Raw genomic sequence first — 20,557 nt, 5'->3', positions numbered from 1 at the left:
TTCATGCTACGACGACACTCTCAAGACGCGGATTTGGATTATCATTGTTTTTTACTATTACACTTCTTCAAATGCAATGCTATTGCATACGCTTTGCATTTGAGCAAACAGTAGCAAGTTGATGAGCACGGGAGGTACATGGACCTCAAACGGTACCAACAACTTTTTCATCTTTCAGTAGCACCTCCTTAAATTCAAGATTGAACAATTGAACTAACAACAACAGTTCTGTCAGGCATCAATTCAACTAACAAATTCAGGATTAACCTTTCTGTTAAATTCAAGGAACAATCAACACTTATTAGTATATCAACAAAATTGACCTCAAACTTACGATCCATATTTTTTTTTCTTCCTCTCGATCTATCTGTTCTCGGTCGATCTCGTCTTCTCCCGTTGTTCCCAAGCTGTGTGGGCACATACCACGAAGCACCTGCCGTCGTCGCGCCGATATACTCGCTATAGTCCCAGCCGTCGTCGCGCCGATCTCTTCCCTGGTCGTCACTGCCGTTCACGGCCGTCGTCGCGCCGCCCTCACCAGTCTGCCGCCGCCGCCCTCGCGAGTCCGCCGCCGTCCTCCACTCCGGCCGCCGGATCTTCGTTGCTCCACTTTGGATCGGCTCTGCTTCTCCTCCAGATCGGGTGGTGGCGCTGCAGTCTAGGTCGACGAGCTGCTGGCCCTGCATGCCGAGGTCGCGGTCGATGAGGCGCTTGACGTGGACAAAGCGGTCGACGCGGAGCTGGTGGCCCTGCACGCCGAGGTCGCGGTCGATGAGGCGCTCGACGTGGACGAAGCGGTCGACGCGGCAGGGGATGGCGATGGCGCCCTGGTGCCTGAAGCCGTACTCGCGCTCGGCCTCATCAAGGAGGGCCCTGTTGCTGCGTTCCTGCTAGCCTGCTTTGCTCTGCTACTGCACACGCGCCTGCAGCTGGCTTTCCCACTGCTGCTGCTAGGTTGCTGTTCTACAAGCCACGTACATGATGTGATCCCCCGTGCTACTCTTCTCCTGCACGTCCATCTGCGTGCTCCTCTGTCTACTTCCGCTTGCATGATACTGCTTTGCCACTCTTCTTTGCTAGCTTGTGTGCTGCATCTCGTGCTTCCCATGGCCGTTTATCATCGCTTGGCCTGCTGCTACTCTGTTTTGTTCTCTGATTTTTTTGACGCTGCTATTGCATCTAGTCTTGAGTTTAGTCTATGCTTCTAGCTTTCTATATTTTTTCGCTGCGTCCACCAAATCCGTCGATGTTTTGTGTTATCACGTCATGCGAGTCCACCATACCTTTGTCCGTCGGCCTTTTCTCCGGTCTTGATCCTTTCTATGCAACTTTTGTGGCCTACTTGCCCTTGTTGTTTTCTATAGGATTGTGTGGACTTCTTCTGCATTGTCGATCTACGTCCATCGTGCCTTATCCGCCGAGCTTCTTTCGCCGACGGTTGTCGTGGACTATGATTTTCTGCACAATGCTTTATTCTCTTGATGTGCCATCTTCTTTTGACAACCCATCTTCTCTTGATACTTTTCTTGTATCTTCAAGTGATGCGGTGTCTACCTCTGATGTGCCATCTCTTCGTTCTCTCCTTCGGCGACTCGACAAGTTTTGAAGACTCTTCATGCTACGACGACACTCTCAAGACGCGGATTTGGATTATCATTGTTTTTTAGTATTACACTTCTTCAAATGCAATGCTATTGCATACGCTTTGCATTTGAGCAAACAGTAGCAAGTTGATGAGCACGGGAGGTACATGGACCTCAAACGGTACCAACAACTTTTTCATCTTTCAGTAGCACCTCCTTAAATTCAAGATTGAACAATTGAACTAACAACAACAGTTCTGTCAGGCATCAATTCAACTAACAAATTCAGGATTAACCTTTCTGTTAAATTCAAGGAACAATCAACACTTATTAGTATATCAACAAAATTGACCTCAAACTTACGATCCAACTTTTTTTTTCTTCCTCTCGATCGATCTGTTCTGGGTCGATCTCGTCTTCTCCCGTCGTTCCCAAGCTGTGTGGGCACATACCACGAAGCACCTGCCGTCGTCGCGCCAATATACTCGCTGTAGTCCCAGCCGTCATCGCGTCGATCTCTTCCCTGGTCGTCACTGCCGTTCACGCCCGTCGTCGCGCCGCCCTCACGAGTCTGCCGCCGCCGCCGCCCTCGCGAGTCCGCCGCCGTCCTCCACTCCGGCCGCCGGATCTTCGTTGCTCCACTTCGGATCGGCTCTGCTTCTCCTCCAGATCGGGTGGTGGCGCTGCAGTCTAGGTCGACGAGCTGCTGGCCCTGCATGCCGAGGTCGCGGTCGATGAGGCGCTTGACGTGGACGAAGCGGTCGACACGGAGCTGGTGGCCCTGCACGCCGAGGTCGCGGTCGATGAGGCGCTCGACGTGGACGCAGCGGTCGACGCGGCAGGGGATGGCGATGGCGCCCTGGTGCCTGAAGCCGTACTCGCGCTCGGCCTCGTCGAGGAGGGCCCTGTTGCTGCGTTCCTGCTAGCCTGCTTTGCTCTGCTGCTGCACACGCGCCTGCAGCTGGCTTTCCCACTGCTGCTGCTAGGTTGCTGTTCTACAAGCCACGTACATGACGTGATCCCCCGTGCTACTCTTCTCCTGCACGTCCATCTGCGTGCTCCTCTGTCTACTTCCGCTTGCATGATACTACTTTGCCACTCTTCTTTGCTAGCTTGTGTGCTGCATCTCGTGCTTCCCATGGCCGTTTATCATCGCTTGGCCTGCTGCTACTCTATTTTGGTCTCTGATTTTTTTTACGCTGCTATTGCATCTAGTCTTGAGTTTAGTCTATGCTTCTAGCTTTCTATATTTTTTCGCTGCGTCCACCAAATCCGTCGATGTTTTGTGTTATCACGTCATGCGAGTCCACCATACCTTTGTTCGTCGGCCTTTTCTCCGGTCCTGATCCTTTCTATGCAACTTTTGTGGCCTACTTGCCCTTGTTGTTTTCTATAGGATTGTGTGGACTTCTTCTGCATTGTCGATCTACGTCCATCGTGCCTTATCCGCCGAGCTTCTTTCGCCGACAATTTTCGTGGACTATGATTTTCTGCACAATGCTTTATTCTCTTGATGTGCCATCTTCTTTTGACAACCCATCTTCTCTTGATACTTTTCTTGTATCTTCAAGTGATGCGGTGTCTACCTCTGATGTGGCATCTCTTCTTCTCTCCTTCGGCGACTCGACAAGTTTTGAATATTCTTCATGCTACGACGACACTCTCAAGACGCGGATTTGGATTATCAATGTTTTTTACTATTACACTTGTTCAAATGCAATGCTATTGCATACGCTTTGCATTTGAGCAAACAGTAGCAAGTTGATGAGCACGGGAGGTACATGGACCTCAAACGGTACCAACAACTTTTTCATCTTTCAGTAGCACCTCCTTAAATTCAAGATTGAACAATTGAACTAACAACAACAGTTCTGTCAGGCATCAATTCAACTAACAAATTCAGGATTAACCTTTCTGTTAAATTCAAGGAACAATCAACACTTATTAGTATATCAACAAAATTGACCTCAAACTTACGATCCAATTTTTTTTTTCTTCCTCTCGATCTATCTGTTCTCGGTCGATCTCGTCTTCTCCCGTCGTTCCCAAGCTGTGTGGGCACATACCACGAAGCACCTGCCGTCGTCGCGCCGATATACTCGCTGTAGTCCCAGCCGTCGTCGCGCCGATCTCTTCCCTGGTCGTCACTGCCGTTCACGGCCGTCGTCGCGCCGCCCTCACCAGTCTGCCGCCGCCGCCGCCCTCGCGAGTCCGCCGCCGTCCTCCACTCCGGCCGCCGGATCTTCGTTGCTCCACTTTGGATCGGCTCTGCTTCTCCTCCAGATCGGGTGGTGGCGCTGCAGTCTAGGTCGACGAGCTGCTGGCCCTGCATGCCGAGGTCGCGGTCGATGAGGCGCTTGACGTGGACGAAGCGGTCGACGCGGAGCTGGTGGCCCTGCACGCCGAGGTCGCGGTCGATGAGGCGCTCGACGTGGACGAAGCGGTCGACGCGGCAGGGGATGGCGATGGCGCCCTGGTGCCTGAAGCCGTACTCACGCTCGGCCTCGTCAAGGAGGGCCCTGTTGCTGCGTTCCTGCTAGCCTGCTTTGCTCTGCTGCTGCACACGCGCCTGCAGCTGGCTTTCCCACTGCTGCTGCTAGGTTGCTGTTCTACAAGCCACGTACATGACGTGATCCCCCGTGCTACTCTTCTCCTGCACGTCCATCTGCGTGCTCCTCTGTCTACTTCCGCTTGCATGATACTGCTTTGCCACTCTTCTTTGCTAGCTTGTGTGCTGCATCTCGTGCTTCCCATGGCCGTTTATCATCGCTTGGCTTGCTGCTACTCTATTTTGTTCTCTGATTTTTTTGACGCTGCTATTGCATCTAGTCTTGAGTTTAGTCTATGCTTCTAGCTTTCTATATTTTTTCGCTGCGTCCACCAAATCCGTCGATGTTTTGTGTTATCACGTCATGCGAGTCCACCATACCTTTGTCCGTCGGCCTTTTCTCCGGTCCTGATCCTTTCTATGCAACTTTTGTGGCCTACTTGCCCTTGTTGTTTTCTATAGGATTGTGTGGACTTCTTCTGCATTGTCGATCTACGTCCATCGTGCCTTATCCGCCGAGCTTCTTTCGCCGACAATTTTCGTGGACTATGATTTTCTGCACAATGCTTTATTCTCTTGATGTGCCATCTTCTTTTGACAACCCATCTTCTCTTGATACTTTTCTTGTATCTTCAAGTGATGCGGTGTCTACCTCTGATGTGCCATCTCTTCTTCTCTCCTTCGGCGACTCGACAAGTTTTGAATATTCTTCATGCTACGACGACACTCTCAAGACGCGGATTTGGATTATCATTGTTTTTTACTATTACACTTGTTCAAATGCAATGCTATTGCATACGCTTTGCATTTGAGCAAACAGTAGCAAGTTGATGAGCACGGGAGGTACATGGACCTCAAACGGTACCAACAACTTTTTCATCTTTCAGTAGCACCTCCTTAAATTCAAGATTGAACAATTGAACTAACAACAACAGTTCTGTCAGGCATCAATTCAACTAACAAATTCAGGATTAACCTTTCTGTTAAATTCAAGGAACAATCAACACTTATTAGTATATCAACAAAATTGACCTCAAACTTACGATCCAAATTTTTTTTTCTTCCTCTCGATCTATCTGTTCTCGGTCGATCTCGTCTTCTCCCGTCGTTCCCAAGCTGTGTGGGCACATACCACGAAGCACCTGCCGTCGTCGCGCCGACATACTCGCAGCCCTAGCCGTCGTCGCGCCGATCTCTTCCCTGGTCGTCACTGCCGTTCACGGCCGTCGTCGCGCCGCCCTCACCAGTCTGCCGCCGCCGCCGCCCTCGCGAGTCCGCCGCCGTCCTCCACTCCGGCCGCCGGATCTTCGTTGCTCCACTTTGGATCGGCTCTGCTTCTCCTCCAGATCGGGTGGTGGCGCTGCAGTCTAGGTCGACGAGCTGCTGGCCCTGCATGCCGAGGTCGCGGTCGATGAGGCGCTTGACGTGGACGAAGCGGTCGACGCGGAGCTGGTGGCCCTGCACGCCGAGGTCGCGGTCGATGAGGCGCTCGACGTGGACGAAGCGGTCGACGCGGCAGGGGATGGCGATGGCGCCCTGGTGCCTGAAGCCGTACTCACGCTCGGCCTCGTCAAGGAGGGCCCTGTTGCTGCGTTCCTGCTAGCCTGCTTTGCTCTGCTGCTGCACACGCGCCTGCAGCTGGCTTTCCCACTGCTGCTGCTAGGTTGCTGTTCTACAAGCCACGTACATGACGTGATCCCCCGTGCTACTCTTCTCCTGCACGTCCATCTGCGTGCTCCTCTGTCTACTTCCGCTTGCATGATACTGCTTTGCCACTCTTCTTTGCTAGCTTGTGTGCTGCATCTCGTGCTTCCCATGGCCGTTTATCATCGCTTGGCTTGCTGCTACTCTATTTTGTTCTCTGATTTTTTTGACGCTGCTATTGCATCTAGTCTTGAGTTTAGTCTATGCTTCTAGCTTTCTATATTTTTTCGCTGCGTCCACCAAATCCGTCGATGTTTTGTGTTATCACGTCATGCGAGTCCACCATACCTTTGTCCGTCGGCCTTTTCTCCGGTCCTGATCCTTTCTATGCAACTTTTGTGGCCTACTTGCCCTTGTTGTTTTCTATAGGATTGTGTGGACTTCTTCTGCATTGTCGATCTACGTCCATCGTGCCTTATCCGCCGAGCTTCTTTCGCCGACAATTTTCGTGGACTATGATTTTCTGCACAATGCTTTATTCTCTTGATGTGCCATCTTCTTTTGACAACCCATCTTCTCTTGATACTTTTCTTGTATCTTCAAGTGATGCGGTGTCTACCTCTGATGTGCCATCTCTTCTTCTCTCCTTCGGCGACTCGACAAGTTTTGAATATTCTTCATGCTACGACGACACTCTCAAGACGCGGATTTGGATTATCATTGTTTTTTACTATTACACTTGTTCAAATGCAATGCTATTGCATACGCTTTGCATTTGAGCAAACAGTAGCAAGTTGATGAGCACGGGAGGTACATGGACCTCAAACGGTACCAACAACTTTTTCATCTTTCAGTAGCACCTCCTTAAATTCAAGATTGAACAATTGAACTAACAACAACAGTTCTGTCAGGCATCAATTCAACTAACAAATTCAGGATTAACCTTTCTGTTAAATTCAAGGAACAATCAACACTTATTAGTATATCAACAAAATTGACCTCAAACTTACGATCCAAATTTTTTTTTCTTCCTCTCGATCTATCTGTTCTCGGTCGATCTCGTCTTCTCCCGTCGTTCCCAAGCTGTGTGGGCACATACCACGAAGCACCTGCCGTCGTCGCGCCGACATACTCGCAGCCCTAGCCGTCGTCGCGCCGATCTCTTCCCTGGTCGTCACTGCCGTTCACGGCCGTCGTCGCGCCGCCCTCACCAGTCTGCCGCCGCCGCCGCCCTCGCGAGTCCGCCGCCGTCCTCCACTCCGGCCGCCGGATCTTCGTTGCTCCACTTTGGATCGGCTCTGCTTCTCCTCCAGATCGGGTGGTGGCGCTGCAGTCTAGGTCGACGAGCTGCTGGCCCTGCATGCCGAGGTCGCGGTCGATGAGGCGCTTGACGTGGACGAAGCGGTCGACGCGGAGCTGGTGGCCCTGCACGCCGAGGTCGCGGTCGATGAGGCGCTCGACGTGGACGAAGCGGTCGACGCGGCAGGGGATGGCGATGGCGCCCTGGTGCCTGAAGCCGTACTCACGCTCGGCCTCGTCAAGGAGGGCCCTGTTGCTGCGTTCCTGCTAGCCTGCTTTGCTCTGCTGCTGCACACGCGCCTGCAGCTGGCTTTCCCACTGCTGCTGCTAGGTTGCTGTTCTACAAGCCACGTACATGACGTGATCCCCCGTGCTACTCTTCTCCTGCACGTCCATCTGCGTGCTCCTCTGTCTACTTCCGCTTGCATGATACTGCTTTGCCACTCTTCTTTGCTAGCTTGTGTGCTGCATCTCGTGCTTCCCATGGCCGTTTATCATCGCTTGGCTTGCTGCTACTCTATTTTGTTCTCTGATTTTTTTGACGCTGCTATTGCATCTAGTCTTGAGTTTAGTCTATGCTTCTAGCTTTCTATATTTTTTCGCTGCGTCCACCAAATCCGTCGATGTTTTGTGTTATCACGTCATGCGAGTCCACCATACCTTTATCCGTCGGCCTTTTCTCCGGTCCTGATCCTTTCTATGCAACTTTTGTGGCCTACTTGCCCTTGTTGTTTTCTATAGGATTGTGTGGACTTCTTCTGCATTGTCGATCTACGTCCATCGTGCCTTATCCGCCGAGCTTCTTTCGCCGACAATTTTCGTGGACTATGATTTTCTGCACAATGCTTTATTCTCTTGATGTGCCATCTTCTTTTGACAACCCATCTTCTCTTGATACTTTTCTTGTATCTTCAAGTGATGCGGTGTCTACCTCTGATGTGCCATCTCTTCTTCTCTCCTTCGGCGACTCGACAAGTTTTGAATATTCTTCATGCTACGACGACACTCTCAAGACGCGGATTTGGATTATCATTGTTTTTTACTATTACACTTCTTCAAATGCAATGCTATTGCATACGCTTTGCATTTGAGCAAACAGTAGCAAGTTGATGAGCACGGGAGGTACATGGACCTCAAACGGTACCAACAACTTTTTCATCTTTCAGTAGCACCTCCTTAAATTCAAGATTGAACAATTGAACTAACAACAACAGTTCTGTCAGGCATCAATTCAACTAACAAATTCAGGATTAACCTTTCTGTTAAATTCAAGGAACAATCAACACTTATTAGTATATCAACAAAATTGACCTCAAACTTACGATCCAAATTTTTTTTTCTTCCTCTCGATCTATCTGTTCTCGGTCGATCTCGTCTTCTCCCGTCGTTCCCAAGCTGTGTGGGCACATACCACGAAGCACCTGCCGTCGTCGCGCCGATATACTCGCTGTAGTCCCAGCCGTCGTCGCGCCGATCTCTTCCCTGGTCGTCACTGCCGTTCACGGCCGTCGTCGCGCCGCCCTCACCAGTCTGCCGCCACCGCCGCCCTCGCGAGTCCGCCGCCGTCCTCCACTCCGGCCGCCGGATCTTCGTTGCTCCACTTTGGATCGGCTCTGCTTCTCCTCCAGATCGGGTGGTGGCGCTGCAGTCTAGGTCGACGAGCTGCTGGCCCTGCATGCCGAGGTCGCGGTCGATGAGGCGCTTGACGTGGACGAAGCGGTCGACGCGGAGCTGGTGGCCCTGCACGCCGAGGTCGCGGTCGATGAGGCGCTCGACGTGGACGAAGCGGTCGACGCGGCAGGGGATGGCGATGGCGCCCTGGTGCCTGAAGCCGTACTCGCGCTCGGCCTCGTCAAGGAGGGCCCTGTTGCTGCGTTCCTGCTAGCCTGCTTTGCTCTGCTGCTGCACACGCGCCTGCAGCTGGCTTTCCCACTGCTGCTGCTAGGTTGCTGTTCTACAAGCCACGTACATGACGTGATCCCCCGTGCTACTCTTCTCCTGCACGTCCATCTGCGTGCTCCTCTGTCTACTTCCGCTTGCATGATACTGCTTTGCCACTCTTCTTTGCTAGCTTGTGTGCTGCATCTCGTGCTTCCCATGGCCGTTTATCATCGCTTGGCTTGCTGCTACTCTGTTTTGTTCTCTGATTTTTTTGACGCTGCTATTGCATCTAGTCTTGAGTTTAGTCTATGCTTCTAGCTTTCTATGTTTTTTCGCTGCGTCCACCAAATCCGTCGATTTTTTGTGTTATCACGTCATGCGAGTCCACCATACCTTTGTCCGTCGGCCTTTTCTCCGGTCCTGATCCTTTCTATGCAACTTTTGTGGCCTACTTGCCCTTGTTGTTTTCTATAGGATTGTGTGGACTTCTTCTGCATTGTCGATCTACGTCCATCGTGCCTTATCCCCCGAGCTTCTTTCGCCGACGGTTGTCGTGGACTATGATTTTCTGCACAATGCTTTATTCTCTTGATGTGCCATCTTCTTTTGACAACCCATCTTCTCTTGATACTTTTCTTGTATCTTCAAGTGATGCGTTGTCTACCTCTGATGTGCCATCTCTTCGTTCTCTCCTTCGGCGACTCGACAAGTTTTGAAGACTCTTCATGCTACGACGACACTCTCAAGACGCGGATTTAGATTATCATTGTTTTTTAGTATTACACTTCTTCAAATGCAATGCTATTGCATACGCTTTGCATTTGAGCAAACAGTAGCAAGTTGATGAGCACGGGAGGTACATGGACCTCAAACGGTACCAACAACTTTTTCATCTTTCAGTAGCACCTCCTTAAATTCAAGATTGAACAATTGGACTCACAACAACAGTTCTGTCAGGAATCAATTCAACTAACAAATTCAGGATTAACCTTTCTGTTAAATTCAAGGAACAATCAACACTTATTAGTATATCAACAAAATTGACCTCAAACTTACGATCCAACTTTTTTTTTCTTCCTCTCGATCGATCTTTCTGGGTCGATCTCGTCTTCTCCCGTCGTTCCCAAGCTGTGTGGGCACATACCACGAAGCACCTGCCGTCGTCGCGCCGATATACTCGTTGTAGTCCCAGCCGTCGTCGCGCCGATCTCTTCCCTGGTCGTCACTGCCGTTCACGGCCGTCGTCGCGCCGCCCTCGCCAGTCTGCCGCCGCCGCCGCCCTCGCGAGTCCGCCGCCGTCCTCCACTCCGGCCGCCGGATCTTCGTTGCTCCACTTTGGATCGGCTCTGCTTCTCCTCCAGATCGGGTGGTGGCGCTACAGTCTAGGTCGACGAGCTGCTGGCCCTGCATGCCGAGGTCGCGGTCGATGAGGCGCTTGACGTGGACGAAGCGGTCGACGCGGAGCTGGTGGCCCTGCACGCCGAGGTCGCGGTCGATGAGGCGCTCGACGTGGACGAAGCGGTCGTCGCGGCAGGGGATGGCGATGGCGCCCTGGTGCCTGAAGCCGTACTCGCACTCGGCCTCGTCGAGGAGGGCCCTGTTGCTGCGTTCCTGCTAGCCTGCTTTGCTCTGCTGCTGCACACGCGCCTGCAGCTGGCTTTCCCACTGCTGCTGCTAGGTTGCTGTTCTACAAGCCACGTACATGACGTGATCCCCCGTGCTACTCTTCTCCTGCACGTCCATCTGCGTGCTCCTCTGTCTACTTCCGCTTGCATGATACTGCTTTGCCACTCTTCTTTGCTAGCTTGTGTGCTGCATCTCGTGCTTCCCATGGCCGTTTATCATCGCTTGGCCTGCTGCTACTCTGTTTTGTTCTCTGATTTTTTTTACGCTGCTATTGCATCTAGTCTTGAGTTTAGTCTATGCTTCTAGCTTTCTATATTTTTTCGCTGCGTCCACCAAATCCGTCGATGTTTTGTGTTATCACGTCATGCGAGTCCACCATACCTTTGTCTGTCGGCCTTTTCTCCGGTCCTGATCCTTTCTATGCAACTTTTGTGGCCTACTTGCCCTTGTTGTTTTCTATAGGATTGTGTGGACTTCTTCTGCATTGTCGATCTACGTCCATCGTGCCTTATCTGCCGAGCTTCTTTCGCCGACGGTTGTCGTGGACTATGATTTTCTGCACAATGCTTTATTCTATTGATGTGTCATCTTCTTTTGACAACCCATCTTCTCTTGATACTTTTCTTGTATCTTCAAGTGATGCGGTGTCTACCTCTGATGTGCCATCTCTTTGTTCTCTCCTTCGGCGACTCGACAAGTTTTGAAGACTCTTCATGCTACGACGACACTCTCAAGACGCGGATTTGGATTATCATTGTTTTTTAGTATTACACTTCTTCAAATGCAATGCTATTGCATACGCTTTGCATTTGAGCAAACAGTAGCAAGTTGATGAGCACGGGAGGTACATGGACCTCAAACGGTACCAACAACTTTTTCATCTTTCAGTAGCACCTCCTTAAATTCAAGATTGAACAATTGAACTAACAACAACAGTTCTGTCAGGCATCAATTCAACTAACAAATTCAGGATTAACCTTTCTGTTAAATTCAAGGAACAATCAACACTTATTAGTATATCAACAAAATTGACCTCAAACTTACGATCCAACTTTTTTTTTCTTCCTCTCGATCAATCTGTTCTGGGTCGATCTCGTCTTCTCCCGTCGTTCCCAAGCTGTGTGGGCACATACCACGAAGCACCTGCCGTCGTCGCGCCGATATACTCGCTGTAGTCCCAGCCGTCGTCGCGCCGATCTCTTCCCTGGTCGTCACTGCCGTTCACGGCCGTCGTCGCGCCGCCCTCGCCAGTCTGCCGCCGCCGCCGCCCTCGCGAGTCCGCCGCCGTCCTCCACTCCGGCCGCCGGATCTTCGTTGCTCCACTTTGGATCGGCTCTGCTTCTCCTCCAGATCGGGTGGTGGCGCTGCAGTCTAGGTCGACGAGCTGCTGGCCCTGCATGCCGAGGTCGCGGTCGATGAGGCGCTTGACGTGGACGAAGCGGTTGATGCGGAGCTGGTGGCCCTGCACGCCGAGGTCGCGGTCGATGAGGCGCTCGACGTGGACGAAGCGGTCGACGCGGCAGGGGATGGCGATGGCGCCCTGGTGCCTGAAGCCGTACTCGCGCTCGGCCTCGTCGAGGAGGGCCCTGTTGCTGCGTTCCTGCTAGCCTGCTTTGCTCTGCTGCTGCACACGCGCCTGCAGCTGGCTTTCCCACTGCTGCTGCTAGGTTGCTGTTCTACAAGCCACGTACATGACGTGATCCCCCGTGCTACTCTTCTCCTGCACGTCCATCTGCGTGCTCCTCTGTCTACTTCCGCTTGCATGATACTGCTTTGCACTCTTCTTTGCTAGCTTGTGTGCTGCATCTCGTGCTTCCCATGGCCGTTTATCATCGCTTGGCCTGCTGCTACTCTGTTTTGTTCTCTGATTTTTTTTACGCTGCTATTGCATCTAGTCTTGAGTTTAGTCTATGCTTCTAGCTTTCTATATTTTTTCGCTGCGTCCACCAAATCTGTCGATGTTTTCTGTTATCACGTCATGCGAGTCCACCATACCTTTGTCCGTCGGCCTTTTCTCCGGTCCTGATCCTTTCTATGCAACTTTTGTGGCCTACTTGCCCTTGTTGTTTTCTATAGGATTGTGTGGACTTCTTCTGCATTGTCGATCTACGTCCATCGTGCCTTATCCGCCGAGCTTCTTTCGCCGACGGTTGTCGTGGACTATGATTTTCTGCACAATGCTTTATTCTCTTGATGTGCCATCTTCTTTTGACAACCCATCTTCTCTTGATACTTTTCTTGTATCTTCAAGTGATGCGGTGTCTACCTCTGATGTGCCATCTCTTCGTTCTCTCCTTCGGCGACTCGACAAGTTTTGAAGACTCTTCATGCTACGACGACACTCTCAAGACGCGGATTTGGATTATCATTGTTTTTTAGTATTACACTTCTTCAAATGCAATGCTATTGCATACGCTTTGCATTTGAGCAAACAGTAGCAAGTTGATGAGCACGGGAGGTACATGGACCTCAAACGGTACCAACAACTTTTTCATCTTTCAGTAGCACCTCCTTAAATTCAAGATTGAACAATTGAACTAACAACAACAGTTCTGTCAGGCATCAATTCAACTAACAAATTCAGGATTAACCTTTCTGTTAAATTCAAGGAACAATCAACACTTATTAGTATATCAACAAAATTGACCTCAAACTTACGATCCAACTTTTTTTTTCTTCCTCTCGATCGATCTGTTCTGGGTCGATCTCGTCTTCTCCCGTCGTTCCCAAGCTGTGTGGGCACATACCACGAAGCACCTGCCGTCGTCGCGCCGATATACTCGTTGTAGTCCCAGCCGTCGTCGCGCCGATCTCTTCCCTGGTCGTCACTGCCGTTCACGGCCATCGTCGCGCCGCCCTCACCAGTCTGCCGCCGCCGCCGCCCTCGCGAGTCCGGCGCCGTCCTCCACTCCGGCCGCCGGATCTTCGTTGCTCCACTTCGGATCGGCTCTTCTTCTCCTCCAGATCGGGTGGTGGCGCTGCAGTCTAGGTCGACGAGCTGCTGGCCCTGCATGCCGAGGTCGCGGTCGATGAGGCGCTTGACGTGGACGAAGCGGTCGACGCGGAGCTGGTGGCCCTACACGCCGAGGTCGTGGTCGATGAGGCGCTCGACGTGGACGAAGCGGTCGACGCGGCAGGGGATGGCGATGGCGCCCTGGTGCCTGAAGCCGTACTCGCGCTCGGCCTCGTCGAGGAGGGCCCTGTTGCTGCATTCCTGCTAGCCTGCTTTGCTCTGCTGCTGCACACGCGCCTGCAGCTGGCTTTCCCACTGGTGCTGCTAGGTTGCTGTTCTACAAGCCACGTACATGACGTGATCCCCCGTGCTACTCTTCTCCTGCACGTCCATCTGCGTGCTCCTCTGTCTACTTCCGCTTGCATGATACTGCTTTGCCACTCTTCTTTGCTAGCTTGTGTGCTGCATCTCGTGCTTCCCATGGCCGTTTATCATCGCTTGGCCTGCTGCTACTCTGTTTTGGTCTCTGATTTTTTTACGCTGCTATTGCATCTAGTCTTGAGTTTAGTCTATGCTTCTAGCTTTCTATATTTTTTCGCTGCGTCCACCATATCCGTCGATGTTTTGTGTTATCACGTCATGCGAGTCCACCATACCTTTGTCCGTCGGCCTTTTCGCCGGTCCTGATCCTTTCTATGCAACTTTTGTGGCCTACTTGCCCTTGTTGTTTTCTATAGGATTGTGTGGACTTCTTCTGCATTGTCGATCTACGTCCATCGTGCCTTATCCGTCGAGCTTCTTTCGCCGACGGTTGTCGTGGACTATGATTTTCTGCACAATGCTTTATTCTCTTGATGTGCCATCTTCTTTTGACAACCCATCTTCTCTTGATACTTTTCTTGTATCTTCAAGTGATGCGGTGTCTACCTCTGATGTGCCATCTCTTCGTTCTCTCCTTCGGCGATTCGACAAGTTTTGAAGAATCTTCATGCTACGACGACACTCTCAAGACGCGGATTTGGATTAACATTGTTTTTTAGTATTACACTTCTTCAAATGCAATGCTATTGCATACGCTTTGCATTTGAGCAAACAGTAGCAAGTTGATGAGCACGGGAGGTACATGGACCTCAAACGGTACCAACAACTTTTTCATCTTTCAGTAGCACCTCCTTAAATTCAAGATTGAACAATTGAACTAACAACAACAGTTCTGTCAGGCATCAATTCAACTAACAAATTCAGGATTAACCTTTCTGTTAAATTCAAGGAACAATCAACACTTATTAGTATATCAACAAAATTGACCTCAAACTTACGATCCAACTTTTTTTTCTTCCTCTCGATCGATCTGTTCTGGGTCGATCTCGTCTTCTCCCGTCGTTCCCAAGCTGTGTGGGCACATACCACGAAGCACCTGCCGTCGTCGCGCCGATATACTCGCTGCAGTCCCAGCCGTCGTCGCGCCGATCTCTTCCCTGGTCGTCACTGCCGTTCACGGCCGTCGTCGCGCCGCCCTCGCCAGTCTGCCGCAGCCGCCGCCCTCGCGAGTCCGCCGCCGTCCTCCACTCCGGCCGCCGGATCTTCGTTGCTCCACTTCGGATCGGCTCTGCTTCTCCTCCAGATCGGGTGGTGGCGCTGCAGTCTAGGTCGACGAGCTGCTGGCCCTGCATGCCGAGGTCGCGGTCAATGAGGCGCTTGACGTGGACGAAGCGGTCGACGCGGAGCTGGTGCCCTGCACGCCGAGGTCGCGGTCGATGAGGCGCTCGACGTGGACGAAGCGATCGACGCGGCAGGGGATGGCGATGACGCCCTGGTGCCTGAAGCCGTACTCGCGCTCGGCCTCGTCGAGGAGGGCCCTGTTGCTGCGTTGGTGCTAGCCTGCTTTGCTCTGCTGCTGCACACGCGCCTGCAGCTGGCTTTCCCACTGCTGCTGCTAGGTTGCTGTTCTACAAGCCACGTACATGACGTGATCCCCCGTGCTACTCTTCTCCTGCACGTCCATCTGCGTGCTCCTCTGTCTACTTCCGCTTGCATGATACTGCTTCGCCACTCTTCTTTGCTAGCTTGTGTGCTGCATCTCGTGCTTCCCATGGCCGTTTATCATCGCTTGGCCTGCTGCTACTCTGTTTTGGTCTCTGATTTTTTTTACGCTGCTATTGCATCTAGTCTTGAGTTTGGTCTATGCTTCTAGCTTTCTATATTTTTCCGCTGCGTCCACCAAATCCGTCGATGTTTTGTGTTATCACGTCATGCGAGTCCACCATACCTTTGTCCGTCGGCCTTTTCTCCGGTCCTGATCCTTTCTATGCAACTTTTGTGGCCTACTTGCCCTTGTTGTTTTCTATAGGATTGTGTGGACTTCTTCTGCATTGTCGATCTACGTCCATCGTGCCTTATCCGCCGAGCTTCTTTCGCCGACGGTTGTCGTGGACTATGATTTTCTGCACAATGCTTTATTCTCTTGATGTGCCATCTTCTTTTGACAACCCATCTTCTCTTGATACTTTTCTTGTATCTTCAAGTGATGCGGTGTCTACCTCTGATGTGCCATCTCTTCGTTCTCTCCTTCGGCGACTCGACAAGTTTTGAAGACTCTTCATGCTACGACGACACTCTCAAGACGCGGATTTGGATTATCATTGTTTTTTAGTATTACACTTCTTCAAATGCAATGCTATTGCATACGCTTTGCATTTGAGGGGGGGTGTTAGGAAGTATTAGTATTAGTCTAGGAGTCCTTATTAGTCTATTAGTATTAGTCTAGGAGTCCTTATTAGTCTATGTTTACTTTCCTTACACCTCAAGTCTTGTGTAATATATATGCCCCTTGGGCCTTCAATAAACATAAGTTGCTTTCCTAACAACTGGTATATCGTTCTTTTGTCGGTCGTTAATTGGTATATCGTTCTTTTGTCGGTCGTTAATTTAGTTTCAACTTCCCTTATAACAGGTCATGACACATCTGCAAGAAGAGAACGACGTACGTTTAGGAGAATGGAAAGCTGCTGAAATTGAGATCTTGAATACCTTTCAGCTGCTTACTGCTAAGCCAGTTGTTTATTTGGTAATTTTTACTTATTTCGATTGGAAGAAAGGTCTCATTTGATTAATATGTACAGGCCTAGTGCTTGATTTTCTTAGCATTGACATCATTTGATTAATTATTTATGTGATTACTGCTTGAACCTTTTTATCAGCATGTTCATCTATAATTTAGCGGCATCCTATATATAATCTGAAATCTCAATCAATGAGACATTAACCCACCTTTGATTGTTTCCTCTGTTTTATTTTTCCTGTCTATCTGCTGCTTTCCAACATTTATTTTGAGACATTACAGAACTGACGGGCAACTGGTAATCTATCTGCCATACTCGGTATTTGTATAATTAGTGAGAAGTGCATGCTCTAATTAACTGAATTTTGTCGGATCAGAGGAAACATAACTAGCAAAACCTATTGCATGCTTCTCGCTATAGCATTAGAGTGGGTGAACCTTTTTAATTTCATATGCCAGTTTTATTTCACTCCAAGGCAAGTCTGTAATAGTTGAAGCCATTGTTAAAGTTGCATTTCCTTGCGTGAGCAAGAACCAAAGCAAACTATGCAAGAAGTGCCATTAGAGTTTAAGTGGAGTAAGAAAATCCAAAGATATATTCCCTCCGTCCCAAATTATAGTGTTAGATACATCGGTATCTAGACAAATCTAAGACTAACTAATTTGGGACGGAGAAAGTATTATGTTTCCATATGGATTCTTTCCTTTTTTTGGGTCCAAAAGGCACATCGGGATCCCTAATAGGAATATAGGGATTGTGTGCTATAGAAAGGTTTTATGAAAATTAGATATTACTATCTCCGTAACTAAATATAAGACATTTTTGGAGTTTAAACTGAACTGGAAAAATGTCTTATATTTAGTTACAGAGGTAGCACTTTTTACTTGCATATGATTATTGCTTACCGGTTGGGGAGGGAAATGAAACGGGAAGCATAAATTCTATTTGGAAAAATTACTGATGTACGCGTTATATGGTGGTAGATATAACTAATAGCTGCTGTGCATATATCACTTGTGATTATATTTAGATTAGCAGCAAGAGAATGGTAGAGGCTAGGGTTCTACCAGGTCTCGGACGTAGGTTGTAGGGGTGGACGTGCGGGCTGCGAGGTTGGGGACGCCGGCGCCGGCGGTTGGGCGCCATCGCGGCGTGAGAGAGAGAAAGAGAGAGAGAGAGAGAGAGAGAGGCGGCTAGGGTTTGGGGCTCCCGTCTCCTGAGGGGAACGACAACAAAATACTGTTTATTGTCTGCTTTATATCGAAGGGGTACATGTGTTTATATAGGAGGACAGCCTCCACTAAACCCTAGATAACTTGGACTCTAATATAACTGGGACTCTAATATAACTTGGACTCTAATATAACTTGGACTCTAAGATAGCTAAGATAACTTGGGCTAAGCCCGTAACTAACCCTGCCCATTGGGCCTCCTCCGTTGGTACGTTGTACCGGTCATAACATCTCTCCCCGCCTTCTCAAACAGCTCGTCCTCGAGCTGAACATCTGGAAACTGCTGGCGGAAATCGTCGAGCTTCTCCCAAGTCGCTTCCTCCTCTGGCAGGCCGGTCCACTTTACCAAGACATGCCAGACGCTGCTGCGCCTGCAGCACCTTCGTCACCTGTGCGGAAGCTGCAAGGAGGCGGCCATCCGAAGTAGGAGGAAGGGCCGGCGTCGCTGCAGGAGGGTCCCCGCGGTAGGCCTTCAGTAAAGCCAACATGGAAGACGTCGTGGAGGCGAGAACCAGCTGGCAGCTCCAAGCGGTACGCGAGTGTGCCGACACGCTCCAGCACACGAAAGGGACCGGCGTAGCGAGGTCCCAATTTGCGCTTGGAGCGCGGGTCCAGAGACTGCGTGGTCCTGTGGAGGAGGTGCAGCCTCACCCAATCGCCCACCGCGAACTCCGCCTCGCGATGATGGGCATCGTAGTACTTCCGAGCCAGCTGCTGTGCTTGGAGAAGACGCTGGCGCGCCTCAGCCAAAATGTCGTCGCGGGTGCGGAGTAAGTCGCCCGCCGTCTCGGACCGTGCTATCCCAGGCTCGTAAGGGAGCATTGCCGGAGGTGGGCGCCCGTAGACCACCTCGAAAGGCGTGGTGCGCAGGGCGGAGTGATAGGAGGTGTTGTAGCAGTACTCCGCCCACGCCAACCAGTCCACCCAAGCTCGTGGACGATCACCAGTAACACAACGCAGGTACATGTCGATTACCTTGTTGACCACCTCGGATTGACCGTCTGTCTGAGGGTGGAACGCCGTGCTCATGCGGAGCTTCACGCCCGCTAGTCGAAAGAGATCCCGCCAGACATGTCCTGTGAACACGGGATCACGATCGCTGACGATGGACGAAGGAAAACCGTGGAGGCGGACGATGCCGTCGAAGAAGGCCCGCACCACGGAGGCGGCTGTATATGGATGACCCAGGGTGAAAGTGCGCGTACTTGGAGAAGCGGTCAACCACCGTGAGGATGACGGACTTGCCGCCCACCTTGGGAAGGCCCTCGATGAAGACATGGAAATATCCGCCCACACTTGGGAGGGTACGTCCAGCGGCTGCAGTAGACCCGCGGGTCGTAGTGTCTTCGTCTTGTTCCGCTGGCACGTCATGCACGACCGCACCCAGTCGCGGACCATCGCGCCATCACCGGGGATGTAAAAATCAGCACGGAGACGATGGAGAGTCTTCTGCATGCTCTCGTGCCCTGCAGAGTGCGCCAAGGTCAGGACCTTGTGGCGCAGGTCGCCATGGTCGGGCACGAAGATGCGGCGGCCATGTAGAAGCAGCCCCTCGTCCAAGCGCCAGGGCGCGTCCAGCTCGCCGGCGTCAAGGCGCTGGCGCAGGCCCTGCGCGTCCGCGGCCGTCGAAGTTGCCCGACGAATGTCGTCGATGAAGGCGAAAGATGGCCCGGAGCGGATGCACATGATAGTGCCAGCCATGGCGACGTCGTCCGCGACATCCTCAGTGTCGCGTCGGGACAAGGCGTCGGCGACCGTGTTGAGACGGACGGGGCGGTACTCGACGGTGAAGTCGAAGCGGAAGAGCTTGCTGATCCACTGGTGCTGCGGAACGGTGGAGGCGTTGGTCCAGCAAGAACTTGAGGCTGTAGTGGTCCGTGTGCACACGGAATGACCGGCCCCAAAGATAAGTCCGCCAGTGGCGCACTGCATGAACCAGCCCAATAAGCTCGCGCTCGCAGGCCGCGAGCTTGTGATGGCGAGAGGCGAAGGGGCGGCTGAAGAAGGCGAGCGGTCCCTCGCCCTGGTGGAGGACGGCGCCGAAGCCGATGCCAGAGGCGTCGCAGTCCACCACGAAAGGCATATCAAAGTCCGACATCTGGAGGACGGGTCCCGTCGTGAGCGCCTGTTGGATAGCCTCGAATGCCGTAGTCGCCTCCTCGTCCCAGGAGAAGGCATCGCGTCGAAGGAGACGCGTCAGTGGCGCGACGATGAGGCCGAAGTCCCGGATGTACTTCCGGTAGTAGCCGGCGAGGCCCAAGAAGCCGCGGAGCACCCGCGGCGACCGTGATGGATAAGTCTATGTACTATGGTCTTTGTGGGGCTGCAGCACATGGTCCTTGTGGCTGTTAGGATAGAATCCTTGACCATCAAGGACTGGCAGTTAGGATAGCATCTTAGACTAGCATCTTAGCAGCATCTTAGACTAGCATCTTAGCATATGCTTGGCTGGCTAGCAGCCTATAAATATGTATCCCCAACCCCTCAGGTTGGCATGGCATTGTGTGAGAAATAAACCAACGAAAATTGCCCCAACTCTCCTAGTGTCATCCACAACTATCAATGCTCAGCCTGAAAGGTCTAACAAGTGGTATCAGAGCCTCGTTATCTTGTACCCTGAGCATGTCCTGCTCACCTCTCACGGGGAGCTGAGCAGCCTAAGTCGGCAGCAGTAGCTGCTCCGACTGCCCCTAGTTACCTCCCTCCCTCCGGACTGTCGAGCAGCAGCT

At 51.5% G+C, this 20,557-nt stretch overlaps 1 protein-coding gene across 1 annotated transcript in view; it reads left to right on the top strand.

Annotated features, from left to right (window-relative positions):
• LOC123412419 (obg-like ATPase 1) overlaps positions 1 to 20,557 on the top strand; it is a 94,053-nt gene that overhangs the window by 48,034 nt on the left and 25,462 nt on the right. Inside the window, exon 6 of the mRNA XM_045105359.1 lies at positions 16,488 to 16,601. Coding sequence (XP_044961294.1) covers positions 16,488 to 16,601 — 114 coding nt within the window. The remainder of the gene's footprint in view (positions 1 to 16,487; positions 16,602 to 20,557) is intronic.

This window comes from Hordeum vulgare, chromosome 7H (genome assembly GCF_904849725.1).
Source record: "Hordeum vulgare subsp. vulgare chromosome 7H, MorexV3_pseudomolecules_assembly, whole genome shotgun sequence".
Taxonomy (NCBI): domain Eukaryota; kingdom Viridiplantae; phylum Streptophyta; class Magnoliopsida; order Poales; family Poaceae; genus Hordeum; species Hordeum vulgare.
The sequence above is the reverse complement of the archived record's forward strand: the minus strand, read 5'-3'. Positions and strand labels throughout refer to the sequence as shown.